Raw genomic sequence first — 25824 nt, forward strand, 5'->3', positions numbered from 1 at the left:
TTTCCTGGACAATATAAAGATGCAGGATTGCGAGTTCTTGAAGGATCCACTAGCATGTTAGCACCACCGATGTAGATCAAGTCCGTCGGTATCTTGCAAATAAGCTAAGCCTGAGATCTATACCTGTAGGAGTGGCCAGAATTTGTACAAGGACAATGCCAAGTTTGTTGCAGATCCAATTTTATTTTTCTTATATTTTTATTATATAGGGATGTTAATACACACTACAATTCATGCTTATACGCATTACAGCATGCTAGTACACATTGCAATATGAACCTTCATTCATCTTGACATGCATGCATCACAACTTGCTCTTGATTTGCCTCTACCTTTAAATTATCGCTGTGCTTATTTATGTGCTTTTCCTAATAATAGTATGGGCAATTGGCGTCAGATCTTAGCTCAAGCGGTGACCCAAGTAGAGCTGAAATTTGCACTTTACCCAATTAAAGGGAAACAAAATGGCCGAAGTGGCTTTGGCCCAAGAAAGCCAACTGTGCTCTTGTTCAAGACACACACAACAAACAAGCAAACCCTCTGTGTTTAATAATAACCATTCATACTAGAAAATATTCTTATTAAAACATTGCATGTGTAAGTTGTAGATTTAGGTGCTATAATAATACTTTATGTAGTATTAATATATTTGAAAGCACTCCCATTTCTAGTGATGGAACTCTCGAGTAGAAACCGAAACCCAAGCTCAAAAACTTTGTTTTTCTCCGCTCCTCATTCAACCAAAATCATGTTTTAAAACATATTTGCTATCAGATCTTTTGCTCTGCAACTAGTATTGAATAAGGGAAAATAAGAAGCAACGCATTGTAGAAGGATCAGAATCCTCTTGCTTCAATATCAAACGAGAGAATCGGTTCTCCATCAAGACCATCCATGATCTACGTGATACTTGTGATTGAATGGATCCCACGTAATGTACCACCATGCATCATGTAGAACCCTTCACTCACGATTATCGTGCCAATCATAAAAACAGTTGCAATTGCAAAAATGTTCCTCTTCAATTTAGTACTGAAATACAGAGGATCTGAACTCACTGAAGACTACAACTTGAACTTAAATGTACGCTTGGAGGGAACGGATGAGCTGCAAGGTCGCACATGTATTGCGCCTCTGCCCTTGGAGCTTCTTTTAGGTTTGGCCTAAACATCTCTAATTATATGGTACAGGTTTAATATAGGATTTTCTAAAACGTGATCAGCAAGTAAAAAAATCTTTCAACCAGTTCATTCCACTATAAAATCTTTCAATTATCTACGGTTGTTGATAAAATCATTGGAGGTTGGGCATCCATGGCCCCAATTTGATTTGAACATCTTATTATACCAAAAGTGCCCAAGAAAATCGAAGACGGTCCATGTCGGATCAGCTGCTGCGTAGGTGAAATCTTTCAACTAAAACCAAACTGTAAGAGAGGAAAGCGATAAAACAATGACACTACAAAATAGAGCTCAAATTCAATTCGATTTAGATGGCTAAGATTCACCTCAATTAATAAATCATTTCTCCATTACAAAGATTCATACTAGACAAGCAATAAAAAGACCTCTGTACATGCCCTGAGACTGCAATCTCACCCGACAGCCAAAAGACCCACAATTCCCCAATTGTGAAGAAGCCAAAGCCGCTCCAGTTGTTCCAACCTCACATCAATTGCTAAACTTCAGCAGTCGTTTCTGCAGCATCTACTGCACAGGTCCACGATTTGAAGTAAAAACTGGAATCGATGACCCACGGCTGGAGGGATACACTGGAATAGCGCCAAAATCGCTCGGCTTGGCACCAATTTGGTTACCATTGCCCTGAACTTTCCTAACTTTTGACTTGTCGAGCCGAGCCCGTCGGAAGACTTCTTGGATCTGGCGGTCATGATCCTTGAGCATCTGATCAACATTGCCTGATGGGCGCAGTAGCGGCCCAGAATAGTGGATCTTGGTTCCCTTAGTTCCGCAACTCTGCTGCTGTAAACATGATATTAACAAACCTTCAAGTCAGAGGCCATGAATAGAACTTGCAAACAGTAAAATTAAATACTGCATTTCATGTGGACTTAAAAAGCACAACACATGGAAAAAGCACAATTGCTTATCTGATAGAAGGTACGCATGAGGCTACCAGCTGCTAGGTTAATAAATTAAGCACTTAGAAAGCAGGGAACCACTGAGCTGTACTAGTATTAGCGCACTTATAAGAAGAAATGACCCCACCTAGTTCTAGATATAAGACATCAAATCAAGGTCACACAACATCATCAGAGATGTGGAAAGAGGAAGAATATAAAATTAGATCCACATTTTAAAAAAACCTCAATCTATGAGCAGTAAGGTCAAAGTCCAGCAAATTTACCTAAAATTAACCAATGTCACATAACCTCAAAAAATTATGCATCCCATTGAAGAAAAACCTTGCATAAGTATCTATAATGCATGAAAAAGGCAATATAAGATGCATGTACAGCAAGTGTTCACATTTTATGTTTAACATATTATAGCACATTACATCTGCCTCTCTTTATGCAATTCACTATGCAGAGACTTTTTGAAAATCTTATTGGTCACAGGATGAGGAACAAATTATTTCAGTTGAAGAGGAAAATGAAATAGTTACTAAAAAAAGAGGAAAATGAAACAATCAGGGCATGGTTTCTAAGTCAGGCTGAGCTTATTAATCAATACAAATATTACGGCCACAGGCTTGGAACATATTTCAGTTGAAAAGGAACATGAAACAACAAGCCATGTTTTCTAACACACACACACACACCCAATGCATGTCTACCTCTGTATGCTTCAACTCATTACCCGATAAAGGTGATACCCATGTGTCATTGGAATATAAACCACTAATCAGCTCATATATACAAATTGGCGGAGGCAATCTGCCTGGATCTCGAGCAAGTGGTGGGCCCGTCATCCAAACCAAAGATTGACAAAGCAACAGTGAACATGGCCTGATTTTTTCTGCCTAAGACGACTATATAAGGGAGATTTACTCATCCTTCTATATCCTATTGAATTCAAATCAAATTTAGATAGACAAAAAAATCGCAATGGCAGTTCAGACAGTTACAACTACTCACAATAGATTGATCCATGTTGCTGCTCCTGTCATCTTCTTTCCCATGATATATTTGATCATACTTTGTGATAGCATCTGAGGGCTCATTACCAGATTCGGACAACCTGCCTACTGGGGCAATTGCTTTTAATTGAGCACCAATTATTTCACTGCCATCATCTGATAAAAGGTTCCTCCTTCCTGCCATTAATCCAGACAAATCTGATATATTAGCAACTGCAGTAGGCTTAGGTATGTCATCCTCATTCTTCCGAGCTCTTGATCGTTGACTTCGATGGACCAAAGGCCCAGAATAGGATGACCTGTTAGGGTAATGAGATTGAGAATCCTCAGTTGCTTCTAGGACTGGAGTTGGCCGAGGTGGCTCGATTGGAAATCCAGAAGCAACCTCCTCCTGATGTGGATTGAACTTCTCACTTCTGCTTTTGATATTGGACTGGCTTTGCTTTTTCTGGAATCAAATTGAACATTCATATTACAATTAAGTACCAGATCAAGCAATAAACTCTACAAGTCATTGAAAAAATCCCACAGATTATGATCAGCTGTAATTAGTTTCAAAATAAAAATGACAGTTATCAAGATAAAGCATAATACACCAACCAAAGAATTTCAGAGTCACATATGCTGTAAAAACATCTAAACAACCAGGCAATATTAACAATCTAATCTTGGAAATTCAGATATATATTAGGAAAAATACTAGTCTAATGTATATTATAATTACCTTGTCTTAATGATCCCCAAAACAAATCTCAGCAATTAATGATTATGCGACCTCTAAAGAAGGAGGAGAAATTGGAGTTAAATGAAAAATAGAATATTGTAGCAGGAGTCTGCAAAAAGAGGCTGCATGATTCCAAATCTTAAGTATGGATAACTGATCAATAAAAATCCGCTAAAACTATACCAGGTAAAAAATTGTAGAATGCCAGGCAGGCAGGCATTTTGTACAATTTGTGGGTACACATGCAGACAACAGGTCAGTCACCAGATTGATCAGAAGTCTAGTTGAATATATCTTAGTACTATTCTCTCACTATATGTTGGAAAATATCGTCTCAGTAAGCAAAGAAAACATGATTCCAGGCTTTATAAAGAACCATGAGAAAACAACTCATGTGGATCTACTCCTAGTGCTCAGAAGATCAATGCGCTGACTCTAAGCATTGCGCAATTTGGTATTGGAATGTATGGCTAGGTTCTTTATTGTACCTATATTTTTCACATGCTTATGTTTAGGTGAAGATATATAAGTCTTTTGCAATGCCCAAAAGAGTGCAGGAAAATGTGAGGGGGAGAGGGAGGAGTCGTAGTAGGATATCTCGTGAACAGATCATGAGGGTTTTGCAGTTTTATTCACTCATATCAACCTCTCTTTCTTGATTAGAACAGTTTAACTAGACATTTAATTTTAAGGTCAAAGTTTCCATAATCATTGACTCAATCAAGCATTAAAATGAAGGAAACAGTTCAGGAGGTACACAAATGAAGTTGGCAGGCCAAGTGATTTGCAGAGAAAAAGGTGTGATAAAGAGTGAGCATGTGTTTATGCGAATGTGTTGAGAGAGAGAGAGAGAGAGAGAGAGCATTACCTGCAATGATGTGGCTAACTCAGCATTGGCATCAGGTGCAGGAATTGCTCTAGATTCTCTTAGTCCTCTCTTTTCAAGGTCAAGTCTATGCACCTTGCCTCCAGCAGCCCCTTGCCTGTAAAAGTAAAAATTGGGTACTGTCAATTTACAACTTTAGTAGAACCAAGAGTTAAGCTAAACCTAATGAGAGACACTTTAAAAGTACATATTCTACAGAGCTAGCTCTAAGCTTCTACTCGACACCCAAACAAATGCTTGGGGGGAAGGACAATGCAAGTAATATTATCTACTAAATTCTGTCTCTAGGTTGAATTGTAATTAATCATTTCATTAGAAGACTACGAGAGTAACAATAATGCAATGCTGCAAGGCATAAAAATGATTCCTTGCCTCAAATACCTGGCAGGTGATTGTAAATAACAAATATGAGTTATTCTTGGTAGGAAAAACTAATTTCATCATAAATGCCAACTTACATGTCCTTTAATTCATCATAAATATCCCTAAGCCCTTAAAAATTAATATGAAATAATCTAAAAACTTAATCTGAAGTTTAAAACCGCTTGCAGGCAATGATAGAAAAAGTATACTTTAATTTTCAGAAATAAGAAACTTTCCAGCAAAATACATGAGCGTTCTGTATGTACGCATGCATATACACATATATGTTTATATTTGTTAATGCATTCCAAAAAAAAAAAAGAAAAAAAGTGAACTCAAAGTGAACATGGTTTTTAAAGTTCTCATCCTTCAAGTCATATCAAATCAAAATCCCCTTTAGCCAAGGAACTTCCACCGGAAGGATCTCCCGTGGAGCGGTTGACCAGGCTTGAATCATATACAGGCTTGAAGAAATCCAATGATTTCACACAAATGATGGAAACCCCAAAAATTAATATGCTCTAAAATTAGAATTAGCCTCAGTCATATTAAACATCTTTCCTCCAACTTCACCAGGACTACTAAAAGTCTTCCCTAAAGAAACCTACTAAGACTGAAGCATAATCACAACTCCAGTTTTTGGAATTATTCAGAATGGTTGAGGTTTAAAATTCGGGAAAAAAATCTTTTAAATTCAGAAAAAATCGGATAAAATTCAGAATATGCAACAAATAGTAGAAAAATCTTGCATGGAGAAGATGGAGATAGGTCAACAGTAGGTTATTGTCATGGGTCCTTGTCCTTGCCAGATTGGAATGGGTGTTCATGAGTAAAAAGAGTTGTGGCAATGGCTTGTGGAAGAATAAGAATAATAGATGCAAAGAGAAGAATGATGGAAAGAATAATATGAGAGAAGTGCACAGGCGAGTGGTAGGTGAAACTTGGGACGGTTAGGAGAGAGAGAAGAAAATGGGAGGAGTTTGTGTTTAACTCTTCGTTTTCTTTTCGGAAAAAAAGATACGCTTCAATAACTAATCAAATTCCAAAGTCAATGAGAGACCTGCTTCCCATTTCTTGGTGCCCGTGGCCTACCATGCTTCAACACTTTGCGGCTTGGAAAAACGAGCCACATAGGATTCAAGCCAGTAAATTTTTCTCTAATTCGTCAAAAAAGAAACTCATGTGAATTTATACGAATTTTTCAGTATATTCATCAAAGATTCACAGGGGATGAATAATTTGTGAATAATTCAGTAAACTTGCCGAATATGAATAATTCATGATTTTTTTCAAAAATTTAGAGAATTCTGTGACTAGAATCTGAAGATGGTGCTCCACACCCACCATACTAAGCAAACTCCATCATTCTCCGAGCACCACCATTCTACCCAAAACTTCATCCATTTTTCCTACTTAAAGTAAAATATATAACTACAGTTCGTATTTGATAATGTATAATGATATATTATTCTAGTAACATATGTTTATTATAATAAAATTACAATTAATGCATTAATACCTGTCTTTTTTGAGGAATAATATGTTAGTTGACGTCAACTATAAATATTATTACAATATAGTAACACAATGTGTTATATTATTGATTCATAAAATCATAAATTATAGTGCATTTTGATTATTATGTATTACGTCATTATCACATTATAGTTTCAATATAACATGACATGTATCGTATTATATTATTGCAGTGTGTGTGATATATCATAGTTTTTCTTAAGAAAAGAATTAGCCTACAGGTCAATTCAGATTTATTAAAAATAGAATGCAACTACAAAAGGTTATCCAAGGTTAACCAGATTGAAGAAACTAGATACAGAAGAAAAGAGAAGGAAAAAAAGGCAATCTCAATATCATCGGGCCTCTCTGTCCACTTAGTCTCCGAGCAGAACCTTGTCTAGTCTTTTGGTATATAAAACACCATAGTTAGTAATAATATTATCATGACATTGTAATTACAACAATAATAAAATATTTACAACCATATAATTATATATAATATTAAAATATTTATATATCTCATATATTACTAGATTAAAAATATCACAAGACAAGAAAATGATACATTTAGCATTTTTATTTATTATTTTCATATTGCATGTTAAAATAATATTTTTGTAAGAAGTAAACTTATTAATAATATAGCATTATAATGTTGTTAATAATAATATTTACAGATGCAATATTATATAATGTAACTAAGTTTATACACTGTTGTGTATTATTACAACACTAAATTAAACTAATTTTTATTGTTACAAATAACTCTCACCCGCCAACTAATGTAGTCCTATAGTCTTTTTGTTGTAGGCTGAATTCTTGCAATTGAGGCAAAACATGGGGATGCAATTACACGTTAGATATCTAAATACATGAAACCAAACACTGGACTGAAGTTACAGTATCCAGAACAGCAGCATGTTAGATCACCAGCAACCAAACAAACCCTTAAGAAATAAACCCAAGTAAATTGTCAGAAGCCTCTCAGGCATCAGTTCTGCAAGATGTACACCTTGACAAAGCCTTTACTGTTCAAAGCCTCTCTTAATGAAAGAATATCAACTAAATTTGGCCTTTTGGCCCCATGTCCCCACAAATGCACGCACATGCACAGGACACAGACATGCACGCAAGCACATACTCATACGTACACACAAACAAGGTGAGAAAACAAAGCTAGAGCTGACTAAGTTATCCCAATCATCCTCACAAGCCGTGGATATGTTAATGAGGGGTAGGATGACAAGTTGCCACTCTCCTCTAGTGCCCTTAAAATCTATAGTTACTCTTAATGCACAACCTACTAAATAACTGGTGTAAAAGGAGGGAGAATTACAGGGCCACGCCAAAGGCTGTTACAAGATCCAAAATACTGAAAGGTGGATTCACCAGTCAAAAGAAGGGTCAAAAAAAAAAATCATCATTGTAAGAATTTTCACCAATCCAATCCACCTCCAAAATCCGTTCTTTCACCACCACATGCAATTGGCCCAAGCTTACTCTCCATCAACCTTACAGATAGGCCAGCTATTCCTTTCCTAAATTGGCATAACTGCATACATCAAAATAAATACCGACGCACATGCAGATATACCTCTTATAAAATCATCCCAAGTGCAAGTGCTGGTAGGCAACTACATGCATCTTCATCTCGTATCCTTAATATTAGTCACGGAGCAAAAGAAAAAAATGTGGATCAATGCCAGTCTTCAGAAAGTCAATAATGAGCACCTAGGTCATAAAATAATTTTGTTTTCTAATTCCAAGCAAGAAACTAAGATAAAAGACTGCAGCAGTGGAGAACTAGAGATACCTGACACCTTAAATATTTATATGAAAAAAAATAAAAGCTTTTTCTAGGGAAACAGTGTGTATTCTAAGCTCAATCATATTATGCAAATAGAAAATGAACAGGTATAGGGCACAAACCTTCGAGCTTCCTCGTCCCGACGTTTTGCATCAAATTCTTTGCTTGGAGGATATTTAGGCAAGCATGAAGGATCACAAGCAAGGGGCTTCGTTGTAAAGAACTACACAATGAAAAGCATAACTAGTCTATTTTGTTTGAAAAAGAAAAGCCACGAAACAAAGTGCCCAAAATACAACAATTTAAGAACAATTAAATAATTCAGTAAGTAGTACCTTATTTTGAATATCATTCTTACCTACTAATACTGTGAAGTAGGAGAAAAAAAATAAACAGAACACATTACACTTGAAATAAAAAAGTGTTTGCACAAACAACAAATAAGGAAGAACACCAGAGGAATTCAAAAAAATTTGCAGCTGCTTAATTACATGATAATGATCTAGGTTAGTGATAAAGACAAGGATTCAATGGGTGAAAAGGTACAAAAAGCATTTTGCACGTCGTATTATTTGGTATGCCATTCTTTCGAAATGGCATCTATCTTTATGGCACCATCTGGCAGCAGCAGCGCCGCAGGCCGTGAGTCTTTCAGAATGAAAAGACAGAAGCTAATCCGCAAGTCAACAAACACAGTGTGTTTGAGTAATTGAGTATCTCCTCCTAGCCTCAATTTTTCCAGAAAAAGGACTTGCCCTTTTCAAGTGCATTCCTCCATTGAATTGTTTTGAACCAGAAAAAGGTCACCAAAAATATCAGCAACTCTAAGTGAATAATCATGAGCGGCTGACTAAAATAGATGCTATTATGTTAGAAACATGTAGGGCAAAAAGATGAGTTGGAAAAAGCCATTCCCATGGACAAATGATCGTTCCTTGTTAGTAGTAGATAAATAATTCCTTTACACATTCCTTGGAAACCCACTTTCAATTACATAGCAACAAGTCATAATCTGAGAATTTGTGGAATTATGCAATAAAGAAACTGTTTGAGATTATTTACTGATTTGTAATGAGCATGCTCATATTACATAAAGTAACTGTTATTTACAAATGGCATAGTATTGGCTACTGGGACAACTATAGGTTTCAATTTGAGGATTATACTATGGAGAATAAGATTGTTATGGAAGATGAGTTGTCTCCTCAATTTACAGGACAGGTATTTATCTGATCTTTAGATTCAACCACTAGCTTGTCCACATAAAACTTTGAACTTAGCCTGGTATTTTAATATCTAAACAAATATATTGAGAAAGAAAATATAGTAATAATGAACATGCAAGAAAACAAATCTTCCCTCATCCATATCAATTCATGAGCATCAACTTACGGTTGACATCTTTTAAGATAATCCCAAGAAAATAGTCCATACACAAAGACATAACTGTCACTAATTAAAACAATTATCAGTTATTGCAACTTTCTTTCAACTATTTTCATAAAACATGTCTTAAAGCTCCCACCAGCTCACTTTACCCAACAAGTTAAAAATACCTAGTAAATTTTTCCAGAGGAAATGAAAGGTGAAACACAAATTATAAATGTGATCTTCGATAGCTGAGACAAGGCATGTTGGTTATGCAAGGGTACATGGTGAACACTAAAGTCCTAGATTTACTCAACTAAATGCAGCAAAGGATTAACTTCAACATTTTGGTTGCGAAACAATCTTAATTGCCTTGATGAAGTTCAGTAAAGGGATAGGATAATAAACAAAACAGAAACATATGTTTAAAAGGAAAAATTGTATGGCATGCTCCAAGGATAATGCAATTACCCCAATCTGATGAGAGCTGCACTGCAAAAGAATCACCGGAAATAACTTTCACAAGCTTTACATGTGAGCATGGTGGAAAAGGATCATAAATGATACTTGAAAAGCAGCAAACATCACAAGGTAGTAGAATTAAAGGATCTTTATAATCCTAATGGTAAAATAACCAAACGAGATTACAGCAATCACTGGTGAATTTTTGGATCAATATCCAAAAAGATCAACAAGACGGACTCACATACTGTATCCAAAAACATATTCGATAGATGATAAAACCAAAATTTGACGATCCCCAAATGGAAACAGATCATTAACCTACATACCTCACTCTTAAGGGCAGAAGAAGCAGTTCCACGATCTGCTGGATCTATTGAAAGGAGGACATCTATTAATGCTAAAGCTGATGGAGGGAAGTCTTTAAATGTTTCAGGAACACATCGCCTGTAAGGTTGTTGTGGTTTGAAAATGGTGGCATGAGGCAACTTAGATTTCCTCCAATATTCATCAGAAGGAGAACCGCAAAGCTTGAATATTTTGTGTAACTGCTCTACCTATAGATACATTTTATTAAAAAAAAAACTGTAAACTTAAAGTTATCATAATTCTGAAAAAGAAAGGTAAAATAAGTTAACTGCAAACTATCATAATGATGATGATAAAAAAAGAAAATAGCTGTATGAGCTAAAAATACAGGATGAAAATACTTATCAGGGATGGATAACTAGATATGTCCTTATTGACATCTAACTAGAAAAGACAAGATGAATATATGAGCTAGACATTTGAGGTATGCATTTCTCATGACTGTTAGACTTTTAATGTATTTTAGGCAAAAAAAAGCCTTTCTCTATAATAATTAAGAAAAGGAGCGTGCCTCTGTCCTTCCCGGCATTATAGGCTTGCCTGCATATAATTCAGCAAGAATGCAACCAGTGCTCCACAAATCCACAGCAACCCCATAATTACTGGCTCCAAGTAAGAGCTCTGGGGGTCTATACCACAGAGTAACTACACGACTTGTCAATGGGTGTCGATGATCAGGATCGAAGAAGCTTGCCAAGCCAAAGTCTGCAAGTTTTAAGATGCCACTGTTGTCAATTAAGAGATTGGAACCCTTAATATCTCGATGCAGAACCCCACGACTATGACAATGATCAAGCCCACATAGCAGCTGTTGCATGTAACACTTTACCTGTTAAATGAAACTAAAATGGTATCATGTACATAATTACGATTCAAATATCAGACAATGCATATAATGCATTGCTAAAAGTCTAGAACCTTCTTGTAACCATAAGCACTATAAATGCTCTTCTTCCATAATCTTATTCCAGTCAGGAAGGAAAGAAACCATATACCATAATCAATATCTGGGCATCAAATACCTTTTGCCCATTGAAAGATGGAAAAGAGGGGAAAAAATAAATATTAGCTGCAGTTTTTGAAGAAAAAAAAGGAAAAATTATTTTAGCCATCCAAGATACCTGGGGTTCGGTAAACTTGAGTCCAGGGAAAGAAGCAAGCCCAGCAAGATCATGTTCCATGTACTCAAAAACAAGGTACAAACTGCAAGACATCCGTGATGTAACTAAGCCTTCCAACTTTATTACATTTGGATGGTCAAGCCTGCGCAAAATGAGAATTTCTCTAGCCATAAACTTTACACTTTCAGGCTCCAGACTGTCAAATCGCACTTTTTTCAAAGCCACAATTTTGTCATTATCAAGATCACGGGCTCTATAAACATTACTATAAGTTCCTTGGCCAATCTGCATAATAAGATGTCATTACAAGACATGTTCTGTAAATCGTAACAGTAAAGTTTATAAGGCAGCTAAAATGAGTGGGAAGGGTCTCAATATACTTCTTTTTTATTGGAAGAAGAGTGTCATACCACTGCGTTACAATTTAAAGCAGTAATCAGAAAAGAATTTTTAAAAAATACACAATAAGCAAAACTTTGCATCCACTGAGCATGACTATAAGCTAGTTCATTGTTATAATCAATGAAAATGAAGTGTAGTCATTTTCTATGGAACATATATTGAAGAAGATGTCAAGCATTTGAGTAACTTTACAAACAACTCAGTTTAGATTATCGTTGGCAGTATGTGCTACATAGAATGTCCTTTTTAATTGCATAAACATTTCAAGAGACAACTAAATTTGATAGAGGATCCTCATACAGATTATGGATGAAGTTTTCTTATATATGTCAGCATACTATCAATCACTTTAAAAAAGAAAAAAAAAAAAGAGATCTCAATGTTTAAATATCACCAGCCTTTAAAATTAATTATGATAGGAGATACATATAGAAAAATCATACTTTAGTTAATGAAGAAGGTACTATCCTAAAACCAAACATTGGCTGTCATTGTGAACTTTTAAATTTACAAGCATGAAAATCCATTTCCTTCTGAACTTTCAGATGATGCTCCATGATTTCTGCAAAGCAGTATTACAATCCACTGTTTCAGCTTAAAGCTATAGTTGACATGGCCAGTCAACAAGGAAGAAAATTTGTGGCTTCTTCTTGAAGGCATCAAGAAGGAACATATGGTGTCAAACTTGAACCACCGCTTGTCCCCCAATAGATAAAAGAGTTTCCATCAATCCTAATCAACCAACGACCTACCTGAAGGCTGACTCTAATGCAACACTTACTATATCTTAAACCTTCTTCCAACAAATATATAGCCTACCTACAAGTGAGCAAGTAATAATACACTTAGAAGAAAACTATCATCCAAGAACTTTTACATTCTAATATCACCAAAAAGTTTAAAATGACACGAGCAAGCATAAAATGAAGTTGGTCAGCTCCTCTATATGCATAACAGACACGGGGCAAAATTCTCTTCCTACACCACCAATCCATCTAGAAATCTCATTTATATCTATGCTAAACATGAGATCTATATTAATACTCTTGGACTAACAAAAAATATCCTTCCAATTTCCTGAACTGTATCTTAGAAGCCAATCATTTGTTCCCTTAAAATATGTCTACCATCACTTTTTCAACAAAACATCATCCTGATACTGTCCTTCATAACCAAATACATGAAACCACTGATTTCAGTTCAGACAAAGCTCACACAAAATTCCCTTTATTCTAACCCTAATAACAGATCCATTTTGTTGGCATGGCAGCTCCATCTACCATTGCCCCCCCCCCCCAATAGTAAGTTTAAATGTTTCCAAGTTTGGCCTTGTTGACATGGAAAACAGAAAGAAATAGAAAGAATATCCTACCCCAAGAGTAAAAAAATCCACATCTTCCAACTAACTGCCTTCTATCATGCCTTTCCAGTGTTAGGTGTTAAAGGCCTCGGATTTACCCAATCTCCAGAAGGCCTGATATTGCCAGTTTCACAACCCCATACCCCAACAACTCAACACAAAACTCCACTTTGTTTTCATCCAAACAGATGAATATTACAGCACTCATGCTGAAAGTCACCTGCAACCACACAATTTCCTGCAGTTGCTTAAACCCCTACATTTAAATTATCCTCCCAGTATAAAAAGAAAGATTGATGAAACAAGGTATCATGGGTCATTATTACAAAGCCCAAAGAGAGCTTCAAGGACCAATTAACCAGCAGTATGACAGTTGTTATAATGAAATTGTTTATCCATCCAATTCACTGCTCTCAAAGATCTAGAATTTGCTGCAGACATTTCCAACCCACATTATAGTAAGTGTTTTTAATTTCTACTTAGCCCACAAAATCAATAGTCAACACACAATCCAGTGCATGACCCAATTCATAAATAGAAACCTCAGTTCCACAAACATATTTCCCTTTTAACATTTTTGCAGGCACCAGAAATAAAATTTTGTCAACCACATTTATCAATTTCTAATTCTTTATCTCAAATGGCATGTATTTTCTTACAAATGAGAGTAATAACAGTAACACCAACACCCATCTCAGACATGTGATAGTGGCAAAAGTTAGTTAAAATGGTCATGGCATCATCTATCCAAAGTTCAAAATAAACAACATGATAAAACCATGTGACCTCGTGACCTTCTCCGTTCATTAGATACATGCTACTCTTACCTCCTTTCCATCAACCTTCAAATCAATCTTGTATTTATTGCTTTTATCCAATCCTTAAAAATCTAACCTGTTGATTCAGATTGCTTCCCCTGTATATCTCCAAAAGGCAAGTTGTGGACTAGAACAATCATTTAGTGCACCTCTTTCCATCAATCTCAATCACGTTTATAAGACTTAATCCTCTCCTTCCACTCATAATGAATAGCTAATGATTTTATGACCATAGGTCTCCTAAATCTCTACCCGCGAGCCACTCCACCTTCTAAGCAACCCTTTGTATTACCCTGTAAGGTGACATCTCAGTTAAAATTCTTTCTTTCTTGATAGTCTTGTCAATTTCTTTAAAGAGACTATCAAGACACTATTTGACCTCCCTCTTCTCAATTCATAAATGCAACTATTAATTCTCACTAAATTTGTAGTAAGACATTACCATTAATCCATTATCCACCATGTTATCATTTTCCCTCTAGATCCCACAATGCCAACCACCTGCATTCAAATTTAAAAAGGTCTAGGCTCTAATCCTTCTAACATAATCTAAAGGAACCATCTTGTGATCAATGCCAGGTAAAAGGAACTTACATAATGCACTATTATGATGTGTTAATTTCACTTAATAAATGAAGAAAAAATCATGGTATTTCAAGTTTCTGACCTTCGACCTTCAATTGGCCAAGTAAATAAATAGGAGAGCAACCAGAGTTAGACAGATTTTCTTCTATTAACCAAAAAAAAGTAAGCACTCATAAGTCGTAAAAAAAAAAGATCATACAGCAATAAATCACCACCTCCTATACAACAAAATTCTCCCACATTAACTCTCATAGAGACTATTTGAAAGTCAACATATCATGGCCAAAAGAAATATAAACAGGTCTGTTTTAGAAAAACTCTCAATCAGTCACAGCAAAAGCTTCTTGATACGTTCAAATTTATCATAAATAACTATTATACCACTGAAAAATCTGAATATTCCATTCCCTTTTGTCATCCATCAACCCAATCTCCTATTCATCCATCAACCACTAGTCATGTTGATTTTTCTTTATAACACAAACCATGCAATATAAAGCCTAAAACCTGTAGATCAGCATCTTAACTATCTTAGGCTTGCCATAGCTCCACAACCCACTATGCCTCAAAAAACACATCAACATTTACCTAATCACATTAAGATATCCCTTTCCCTAGTTGAGCATTTCCTTTCAACCACTTTGTTTGATATCAATGCATTCAAAGCCAAAATTAATAAGTTTCAAATTCCAGTCTCACTTTATATCAAGCTTCTCTAATTGAATCTATTCCTAAGGTCTTGATTGTCTCTTATTCCAAGGTTTAGGACTTTTTTCGTATTCTCAATAACAACATTACAATTTCTCCCATCACTTAGGATTTTGTGGTCATACCACCTCATCTGATCTCCATCAAACACCCTTAAAAATAAAAAAGAAACTCTGCATAAATGCACATGCGAGAAAAATCACTAGATGCATGCTAGTGTCTGCATCAACTGGCTAATTTGTCATCCTTCAGACATCTTGACTTCCCAAAAAGCCTTGCCTCAAAGCTGGATAGACCCCTAACTTAGCCCAAGCAAAGCTTCAGACTTCCATTCCCTACCTCTTGTAAAATAGAAGTGAAGTAGCTTCTAAGAACACTCAGAACCCCTGAATCTTGTATTGGCATCCTTGTAATTGCCCTCAAGATACTTAGAAGCAATTATGATTTTAAACAAAAATTGCTATACTCCAGCTAGCCACTCCGACGGTCCGACCAAACACTAAATCTCCATAATTACAAAAACAACACACATCAAGGACCTCCTACTACTATTGTCAAAAGTAAACAACCCCAACCACCCTAAACCTAGAAGTTCAAATGCTCCACTTACCCCCGATTAGAGCTGGGAGCATGCCGAGCTGGGCCAAGCCACACCCCTTACCGAGCCTAGCCCGAAATTTTTTTCGGGCTTCAAGTCGGACGTAGGTCTAAAAATTTTTGAAAGATCCAAACTCAAGCCCGACACAAGCCCAGACCCAAGCCTAACCTGAACCCGATTGGGCCAACCCGAATAACCCATTTGGACCAAAAACTGGGCTTGCTCAAACCTAATTGAAGTTTAATCTTTCAATTTTCACTATAGTAGACCTGTCAGGGTATCGCAACCACTGCTACTTCATCTAGGCATCTAGTACCTCCTACATCTCTCTCAGTGATGCCCTCTTTCAAGGCAATTCCGCCACCAATTACTTCAATCCCGAAACCAATCTCACCTACACCAATCTACACGACCAGATGTTGGACTCCGTAGTAGCAGCCATGGCGAAGATAGAGTTCAATGGAGTTCGACTAGCCATCGCCAAGATTGGATGGCCCAATGTCGACGATCTAGACTAGATTGGGGCAAATATATACAACACAGCTATGTACAACTAAAATCTGGCCCAGCAACTCTCAGAGTGGGCGGTAGTCGAGACGCCAGCACAACGGAGGCAATGATGCCGGTGTTCATCTGCGAGCTCTACAACGAGAATCAGAAGCATAAGCCGGGGATGAAGCAGCACTAGGGGTTGCTCTACCCAACGGGACGGGGGACTACGAGGTGGGCCTCACCAGTCAAAGATCGAAGACGACATAAGGAAACTGCCAATACTGGAGAATAAGAAGTCATACAAAGTGTGTGTTTGGAGGGGGCAAGAGGGTGAATGCAACGGAGGTGGACGAACGACTGGCTACCAGATGTGGTGGACTGATAGAGGTGTGGAGCCATGAAGGCAGATATTCAAAGATTGGAAGATGTCGGAACCCTAGTTGATCGAAGACATTTAAGGGATTGAGAGTACTTACGATTTCGAAGAGCCCAACGAACCCAAATTCGCAGGCGGTTAGACGAATCCAATCTTCACTAGGACCTATATCAGTGGGTCTAGTGTGGTCAGACCACATCACATGTAAACTTTCAATCTTAGGCCATATGCCGGATCAGCTATGGGCCTAAATTCGGGCTCGAGCTTAGGCCGAGCCTGGGCTGAGACGCATAAACTACCCGAGCCTGGCCTGAAAAGTATACGGACTCTAATTTTCAGCCCCAACCCAATCCAAATTTCGTCAGGCCTAGCCCGTAACCCAACCCAAAGTCGACTCAGCCTGATGGGCCGTAGGCCAGCTCGGGCCCACTTCTAGCCCTATCCCCAATGCTACCAGCCATCCTCATTAGCCCATACCTGAAGACTAAAAGGAAAAAAAAAAAGGGATATGGTAATTCAGCCAAATGACATCATGAATTAGTAGAAAATTCTAACAACTCAACAAAAAATCACTTTCTTAATTAAAAATAAGAAAAGAACAAACAGATCTAAGGTCTAAGAAAAACACTGGTAATGTTCTCTTCCCCTAAAAGAGAGAAAGAACCCTGATCTAAGAAATTCATATGAAAGTTATAGTAGACACATCAATATTAACAAGCTTAAATTTGATGATCTGCATGGAAAGGCTTCATAACCTATCAATTAGTGTGGAATAGGTTGCCCCACCTTAAAAAGAAAAGAAAAAAGAAAGATCTATGCCAATGAATGCTGGATCATACATTGGAGATGAAGATTGTCTTTTCTGTTAACAACATTGATTCCTAGGCACAAGCTCTTCTGAATTCTTAATTCCACCTTAAAGAGACAACTGCTAGAATCTCCACTCAACAATACACAATTACCCTCCTCCATATAGTACAGATTTCCCCATTTGATTTTAAAAAAGAACCATTAGTAAAAAAGAACCATTAGGTTGCCCCACCTTAAAAAGTAGGCAAAAATCCTTGTCAGACATCAACCACCAATAGCACTAACCTTCCCTCATTTGATGACTCAAGACACCAGATTGAAAAGCCGCATCTGTAATTCTTTTGTCTCATATAGATCTAACCAAGATGTGAGGACTCATATTCATAACAGAGAAGTTTAAGAATACCACCATCCTCTGCAAATAGAAAGAAATTTCCTTCCTTATCTTTTTCCTAAGCATATAAAAAAATATTATGGCATCCATCCCCACTCCTTGCCAAAAAATATCATCTAGCTTCACCACTAAATTGATTGGAAAGAAAGAATGAGCCTAGGTTGCTGAAAACTCAATTAAGGTCAGACTTGCCACTGTTTGCAGCTAGCAAGATCTCATCCAAAATTCAATTCTGCAGTCCATGATCTCCCTTCTTTCCAATTCCTGCTGCAGATAACCACTGAAGTAACCAACTATTATTTTAGCATGATACTCAAAAGATACTAGTTTGCATGACCGTTCTGCGAGAGAAGTCCCTCCACCCATTGCAGTCCCTTCCTTAGTTTAAACAGAAAAAATGATTCAACTGACATGAAATCCAAATAAAGTAGGCAATGCCTCAAGATTGTCAGATATCGCTGCAGTGAGTGCAGTTCGGAAATTTCGGGGGGAATTCCTTCTTAAAAATGCGATCATCCATTTCTTTCAACACCACAACAGGCCACATTCTCCTTAAAAACAGTCCCTCTCCCAACTTGAAGAAGAACCCGACAAATGCCATGCCAAACTTTCCCATTACAAACCCTGGAAACTGCTCTTTCCAAAACAAAAATAAGAGAAATCCACCATATAACAAACAAAGAAGCACTCCATCGCCTATATTATGGATTATCAAACAACGCTTGTTCAAGTTATCAAGCATCCCCAATTGTTCATCGCTAATTCAACAGCATTATCTGTTATAATCGAATGGCTGAGGACAACCCACTAGTAAGTTCTTGAGAATACAACGGCAGTGTGGGATGTTAACCCAAGAAAGTTTGAAATTTGGCTACACATTATCAAGTGACGGACGCAAGAGGTACAAATTTTTTTTCAAGAAAATTAATTAAAAGAAAAAAGATTGCCATAATGTTTTTACTTGTTAAAGGAAGCAAAGGAGTACCTCAAAAGAAAAGCAAAGCGAAAAGAAAAGAACTCACTTTGTCAAGTTTTTCAAAGGAATCCGCACGGCGAGGCACCCAACCCCGAATGGCCTCTCCGGCCACCGCTGCAAGCCAGGGCGGCCACCCAGCCGCCACCTGCTCGCCTTCCATAGCCTTCGGAACACCGCCAGCCACCCTCATAGGATGACTGGAGTAAGCCAGCCTCTCCCTCCTCCTCTCAACATCCTGTGCATTAGCCCTAATCGGACCACTCATGTGCTTCTTCTCCGCGACCAACACCGCGCCTCCGTCTCCCCTAAGGGTCACCACCTCCTCGCGCCTCAAAGAAGACACCGTCACCGCCGTGGCCGCCGTTCGCTCCACCGATGCCGACAGCTTCGTCGGCGCCGCCGACACAGTATACGGCGCCGGCGGCCTCCCCCTCGGGCTCTCCCTGCTGTCCTCAATCGCGGAGGGCTTGCCACAGACGCAGCCCATGGCTTCCACAGGAGCGACAGACGATAACACCCCCGCCCAGACTAACCACAGAAGAAAGCCTCCTGCCGCCGCCCAATCGGCGTCCCCGCCACCACCTCCTCGGCCGCCGCGTCCATCCGATTCGCGGCGGAAAGCGACGCCAAATCCCCCGCCTTCGCTCGAGACGCGCGGGGATCAGAACAGCGAGATTTGGAACCCTAAAGGCCTTTTCTTGGGTTGTTTCCTCTCCTCTTTTCTTTGGATTCTTGGAAGGAGTCCGATCCGTGACATCTGCTCCTAGGGCAGCCGAAACCAAGTAACACTGTGGGAGAATAATAACTTTCCGTTTTCTCCCTGCCGCGGCGGAATAGAGTTCCCAACGACACACGCCTAATCGAGCATATTTTTCATTACCCCGTTTTATTTTTTTGACTTGCTAATTTTTAGTCTTCCTTTATGGACCCCTTCTTGAATTAACGCGGCTTGTCGTTATCGATAGTCCGCTAAGCAAGCGCTTTTCATTGCTTTACTTTAAGTATTCCACTTGCCGATCTCAAGTCCCCTTCACAGTCCGCATAATTCAAAATATGTTTTTTTTTATTTTATTTATTGAGTTCTGGATGGCCATAAAAATGGAATGGTCTGGATAACCTTATCTAAAATCCATTAATGCATGGTAGGATTCCCTTGTGAGTCTTTAGATTTGATTCTACTCTCTTTTTATAAAGGATAAATTTATTAAGAAGTAATTAAAAATGGTATTAATTTGACTCCTTGTATCTTGTTTTATGATTAGAATGTATTTATTGAACGCCATGTCGGTGTGTGGGGGGCCTCTCTTTGTTGGCATAAATAAATACTATCTTATAGCATCGATATTTTTTAGGTAAGGCACTATAAATTTTATAGTAAAAATAAGATTTAAGATTACAAGTGCATGCATTCAAGATAATAGCATATCCATTATATATACACACTAAAGAAGAGATTTTTGTTTGTGCATAGCTCTTCATTCGTTATACAGACGTGTACATAATAAATTTATTAATAGAACTCTTTAATTTGAATACTAAATAGATCTTTTATTTAATATAATTTTTTATCAAAATATAAACTATATTAAATAAAAAAATTCTATGAGTAGTACCAAAATATATATTAACAACATTATTAATAGAATTTTTTAATTCAGATAATTGGTATAACTGTTATTTGGTACAGTTCATTATCAAAATATAAACTATATTAAATAAAGAATTTTCTTTAATACTACTATATCAAAATATAGAAAATAATGATATTATTAATAAGTATATTTGTTTAATATTTGGTGAAATTAATAAAAAATATTTTTTATGAATATTGCATCATGCTTGTATCCCATGTGGATTATTTGATTATACTAATTTTAAAATTTTTATTTATTTTTATAATTATGATCTTTCATAAAAGTGAAAGTAGAGCAATTAATGAATAGACTATGTTGTATTCACATATTTGCTAGATACAATATCTTTCTATTACATAGATTAGATTGTGATCTTATTATTTTATAATAATAAATTATTTTACCATATTGATATATATACATATACTATTAAAGTAGCGAAAGCATATCATGATACTAATATCAAAAATTTATTTTAAAAAAATAATTAAATATTTTTATAATTTTTATATTCTATTTTATTTTTATTATTTTGTATTATATATTTCTATATTGCATTGAAAAATAGTTGAATGCAATATAGAAATATATGCTAATTTATATATTATATCAATGTCTATCCCCTCTCTTCTTGGCCCTTTGTTCCTCTTTTTTTTTTTACCCTTTTTGCTACTTAAAGAAGATGGTACATATATATAGACAGCGAGAACATGAATTTTTATTTACAATAAGTGTCATTCGATCCACTTTGAAATGCATATGAACATATTTTTAATATAGCATCACATTCTTCATATATCTAGAGCTAGTAATAATTTGCCACATTGCCAGCTGGTATTAATGCCAAATGACATCCATTCTTTTCCTTCTTTCCTTAGGTACATACTAAAGTTAAAAATAATTAATTTATGCTCAGTTGTTGCCCACCATTAGAAAGCTTGAAAAGCTTTCCAACCATCTATATAATAAATTTATCTAAATTAGTTGACAGAAAATACAATGATAATTGAGGTTTCATGCAAGAGACCAGTACAAATCTTTAAGAAATCCTGCAATACTGCAATGATCTAAATTAGTTGCAACTAAGACATCTCTCTTATTCTAGTGCCTTCAATCTGTCTCAAAACCTACATCAGCCAACCAATGGAAGTTTTTTTTTTACAATCCAAAAAAAAAACAAATCTAGTATTTTGATTACTGGTCTTAATTTGTTTCACTCGTTGTCCATATGGCCAGTGCCTAGTGTTTTGGAATGTCCTTCCCCTTAATTAGACTTTTGAACAGGGAAAGCGATGTGTATTGCTTCACAAAGATCCTCTCAGGAGGGAAGGGTGGATTCGCCTGAAGTCCCTTTTGTTTCTTATCCCCAAGTTCATCAGGTGCCATGCAATAGTCCCCTTCTGTTTGACCTTCGACCAAAGGCCAAGCAAATGCATGGAAGGTTTTTGGCTCAAAGAAAGCAGAAAGGATGCCTTCTTCTCTGTCCATTCGGCCTTTAGACGCCATTGGATGGGAGGCAGGCAATTGTCCCAGTCCACTTTCAAGGATAAACCGTACTCGCCTGCCGCTGCTGCTGTGATTTTGGACACCTTTGTCACCTTGAATTATAATTAATTAAAGATCCTCTGTTGATAATTATATAACATGTGGACGATAAAGTAGGCAATGGGCGTGCAAACCTATGCTTCCCTTCTTTGTTTCTTTTTTTTTTTACGTTGGATGCTTTCTCGTATATCAATGTCTTCAAACTTTGGGTGTAAGGTTTGTCGTATTCTCTTCTGAAGTTGGCAGAGGCGACAAGTGGCCATGCAGTATGGACGATCGATGCTGGAAGAAATATTTTTTTTCAAACGCTATTCGGGTGGATTTTTTAAGTTGCGTAGGTTGCATCCGTTTGTTGTCACGAGGCATTTGGACGTCGTCAAGTTTGATTCCAATGACCAAAAGTAGTGCTGTTAGGTGTCGATTCCACATGCACAAATTTCACTCTCCACACGGCACAAAAAAATCAATCCGACTTGCTAGAGATGGCAATTTACTTGGATCCTTTAGCCCAAAACCCGAATATAATAGATTTTATCCAATTTGCAGCGGATCCAGGACATATATGGTTAGTAGATTTCTGAAAATTATTGTAGCTTTAATAGATTCGATCCGTCCAATCTGCGCTGTTTAATTTTACTTACTCCGTCTCGTCCCGCCCCAAGACAAGTATGGAATGAATAATGAGTAAAGTTTATCCGATCCATATTAATGTTACCACATATGATGATCGAATGTTGAATTACCAATCCACTATTATGCAAGATTAGAAAAGTTTTCTTGTGCCGCAATAGCAGCTCTAAAGCATTTTCCAATCGTTTATATGATATTATCAAATATTTTATCTTCTTTTAATTGACTTTCAATCTGGCATTTGCCGATCAATTTCTACTATCAAATATGCATACAAGGCTGAAGCAGAGCTAGGATTAATTGTCACCATTCAATTCTCATTGGCTTCCAACTAGCAGGGAAAATCCCACTCTTGCTTGCATTCCATATTATATTTGATCCTCCAAATATATGCCATATCTAGGCATAGCATGTGGTCATTGTTGAACTGCGTGGATTTGCAATAATAGGATGTTAAGATGTTCATCATGAGCAGTTGCTTGAATGATCTCCGGAGTTCATTGTTGATTTATAACACTTTCTGTTACTTATTCAAACACGTTACGTTAGAACTTACGGACGGCCAATTGCTTCATCTTTTCTGCGGTGCTCCTTATCTATCGTGTGTTCAAGTGGGTTTGGCAAGCTTGGCCAAAACTAGAATAATAAAGGCTTGTGCCGACCCGAGAGCCCCACGTGCGGTCCACGAAACTAGAAGCATGCGTTATGGGACATTTGTTGGTATTATTTGTTATTGTAATTAATAAAGTTTATAGAACTCGCTTGTTTTGATTGAAGTCCTATAATTGGTTCATGAATGATAGGGAAGAAATCAGAATGAAATCCACTGATTCACTAGTTTTTTTGTCAAATATATTACTTTTTAAAACTGAAATAAATCAAGTGAAACAATTTGAATTTCTTCGTCGAAGAAAAAGTTGATCAAACTGAATAAAATGTACCTTTTTTACTTTGTGATTTTCTGTCAAATAATCTCTTTGGCACCCAAACATATCAACTTAGAAGCCTACGAGTTTCTCGTTCCTTTTGTAAATGAAAAACTATCCAACCAAAATGGCCAAATGGCCTTATCTGGATTATTTGATAAAAAAAAGCTTCATCTGAACCAAAGTTCCCCATTTTAGTATTGAATTACATACCGATGCCATACTAGCACAGTGTCGGTACGGTACGATATGAACTTTTTATGGCATACTGAGTGTTGGTACGCCACCTATATCGAGTACTGATAGCAAACCGGTACGGTACGGTACGCTCCATATCCGTCTGGTTCGGACGGATACGATATACCATAATCTAGACTAATCTCTCCAACTTTATCTTCAACTTGGCCAAGTAATAATAGTAAACCTGTGTTAGAACTGAATAAAAATGACAATGGCATTCTTTTCTCTTTTTCTCTCACTCTCTTTTCATATTATTTATTCATTATCTTAAGCTTTAGTGGTGACACAGTATATATTTCATAGTCCAGATTTTTCTTTCAAAAAAGAAATATGCCATTTTTTCTTATTTTTCTTAAGTCATGGGTTGGCTTAATTGTTCAAGGGTTTGAGTTACAATATTTATTTATTTATTTATTCCAAAAAAGAAAAAAAAAGGCTCACAATAGCCTAGCTGATGCCTTATATTAGCTTGGTAAACCAAACTTGACTATTTTCAACCATATTGTTGAATTCTGCTGTAAGGTCATTATCACCTTTAGTAGAATCTCCAAGAATTACTGGAAAAATTAATAACGTTTTCCTTTTTTTATATATTATTTTTGTCCTCATATTCCCCTTCTTTCCTCATATGCAAGAGATATATTCGAGCATATTAAATTATTATATATATATATATATATATATATATATATATATATATATGACCTTGCAAATATAGTTTATTATGTATTCATGCTCTAAAATTACTAGTCGTATATATCTCTAAAAGCATCTTGTTTTTACAGGGATATCCCTCCAATTAGATTTTTGTCTGGCGATGTCAATATATTACCATTTTAAATGTAAGATAACTTTATCGCTAATACTCTTGATAGATTTACATAAAAATATAACCCTTTTCAATTTAAGATGAATATTTTTTTTTAAGGAAGTTTAGGGTATGTGAAATAAAACTCAAAATGGTTATTTTTAATGCTATTACCCAAAAGTCTAATGAGAGGGGCATCTATTTAAAAGCATAATAAGTTGAGGGGTATATTTTTTGGAAGATAAATATAAAAACTACATATGCAAGGATACATGATAACAAACTCTTAAATTACTTGTCTAAAAACTACATATATTATGCTAGATGTAGACCTACCCTTGACCTAGTCACATTCTAAAATTTTGGCTCAACTAGATTTAATTAAAAATTATCAAAAATTTCAAAACAAAAATAATAGTAAATATACTTATCAAAAAGTTAATAATGATGAATATAACAAAAGAATTGCTCATATATTTTTTAAGACCGAAAGTAGAAAATTATACAAAGCTCCATAATCATTGCATTAGGTCAGTAGTTCCAAAAAAAATATTTTTTTCTTAGAATTAAAAATCTAATTTTTTTTCTCTTCAATAAAAACCATGCTCTCCTCTTCGATGGTATCATAGTATACTAGTGAGTCAGATTTATCAAATCTAGTGATAACTAAGATTTTTTTTTTGTTGATGATTTTGTTATGCCACTTGGATCCTTGAGGGATGAGGAATAGCCTCTCCTAATCTCTCCCTCTATACACATGCACACAAGCATATGTATCTATTAAATAGAAAGGAGAGAGAAA

General features: G+C 36.4%; 1 protein-coding gene across 1 annotated transcript; it reads right to left on the bottom strand.

Moving 5' to 3' along the window:
* Nucleotides 1-1466: 1466 nt before the first annotated feature.
* LOC103708533 (probable serine/threonine-protein kinase At1g54610) lies at nt 1467-20101 on the bottom strand. Its single transcript, XM_008793498.4, has 8 exons — nt 19286-20101; nt 11721-12005; nt 11111-11428; nt 10560-10787; nt 8523-8623; nt 4695-4809; nt 3101-3550; nt 1467-1982 (listed from the first exon to the last, which is right to left on the bottom strand). Exons 1-8 carry the CDS (start codon nt 19724-19726, stop codon nt 1707-1709), a joined length of 2214 nt encoding a protein of 737 aa, XP_008791720.2. The 5' UTR covers nt 19727-20101; the 3' UTR covers nt 1467-1706.
* Nucleotides 20102-25824: the final 5723 nt, after the last annotated feature.

Source organism: Phoenix dactylifera, chromosome 8 (assembly GCF_009389715.1).
Source record: "Phoenix dactylifera cultivar Barhee BC4 chromosome 8, palm_55x_up_171113_PBpolish2nd_filt_p, whole genome shotgun sequence".
NCBI lineage: Eukaryota > Viridiplantae > Streptophyta > Magnoliopsida > Arecales > Arecaceae > Phoenix > Phoenix dactylifera.

Excerpts from the sequence above, each read along its gene's own strand:
- LOC103708533 (XM_008793498.4), bottom strand. The coding sequence starts at position 19,726 with ATGGGCTGCGTCTGTGGCAAGCCCTCCGCGATTGAGGACAGCAGGGAG. Across the intron at positions 4,810-8,522 it reads CGGGACGAGGAAGCTCGAAG|GCAAGGGGCTGCTGGAGGCA; the intron begins GTTTGTGCCCTA and ends TTACTTTTACAG. Across the intron at positions 1,983-3,100 it reads GCAACATGGATCAATCTATT|CAGCAGAGTTGCGGAACTAA; the intron begins GTGAGTAGTTGT and ends TCATGTTTACAG.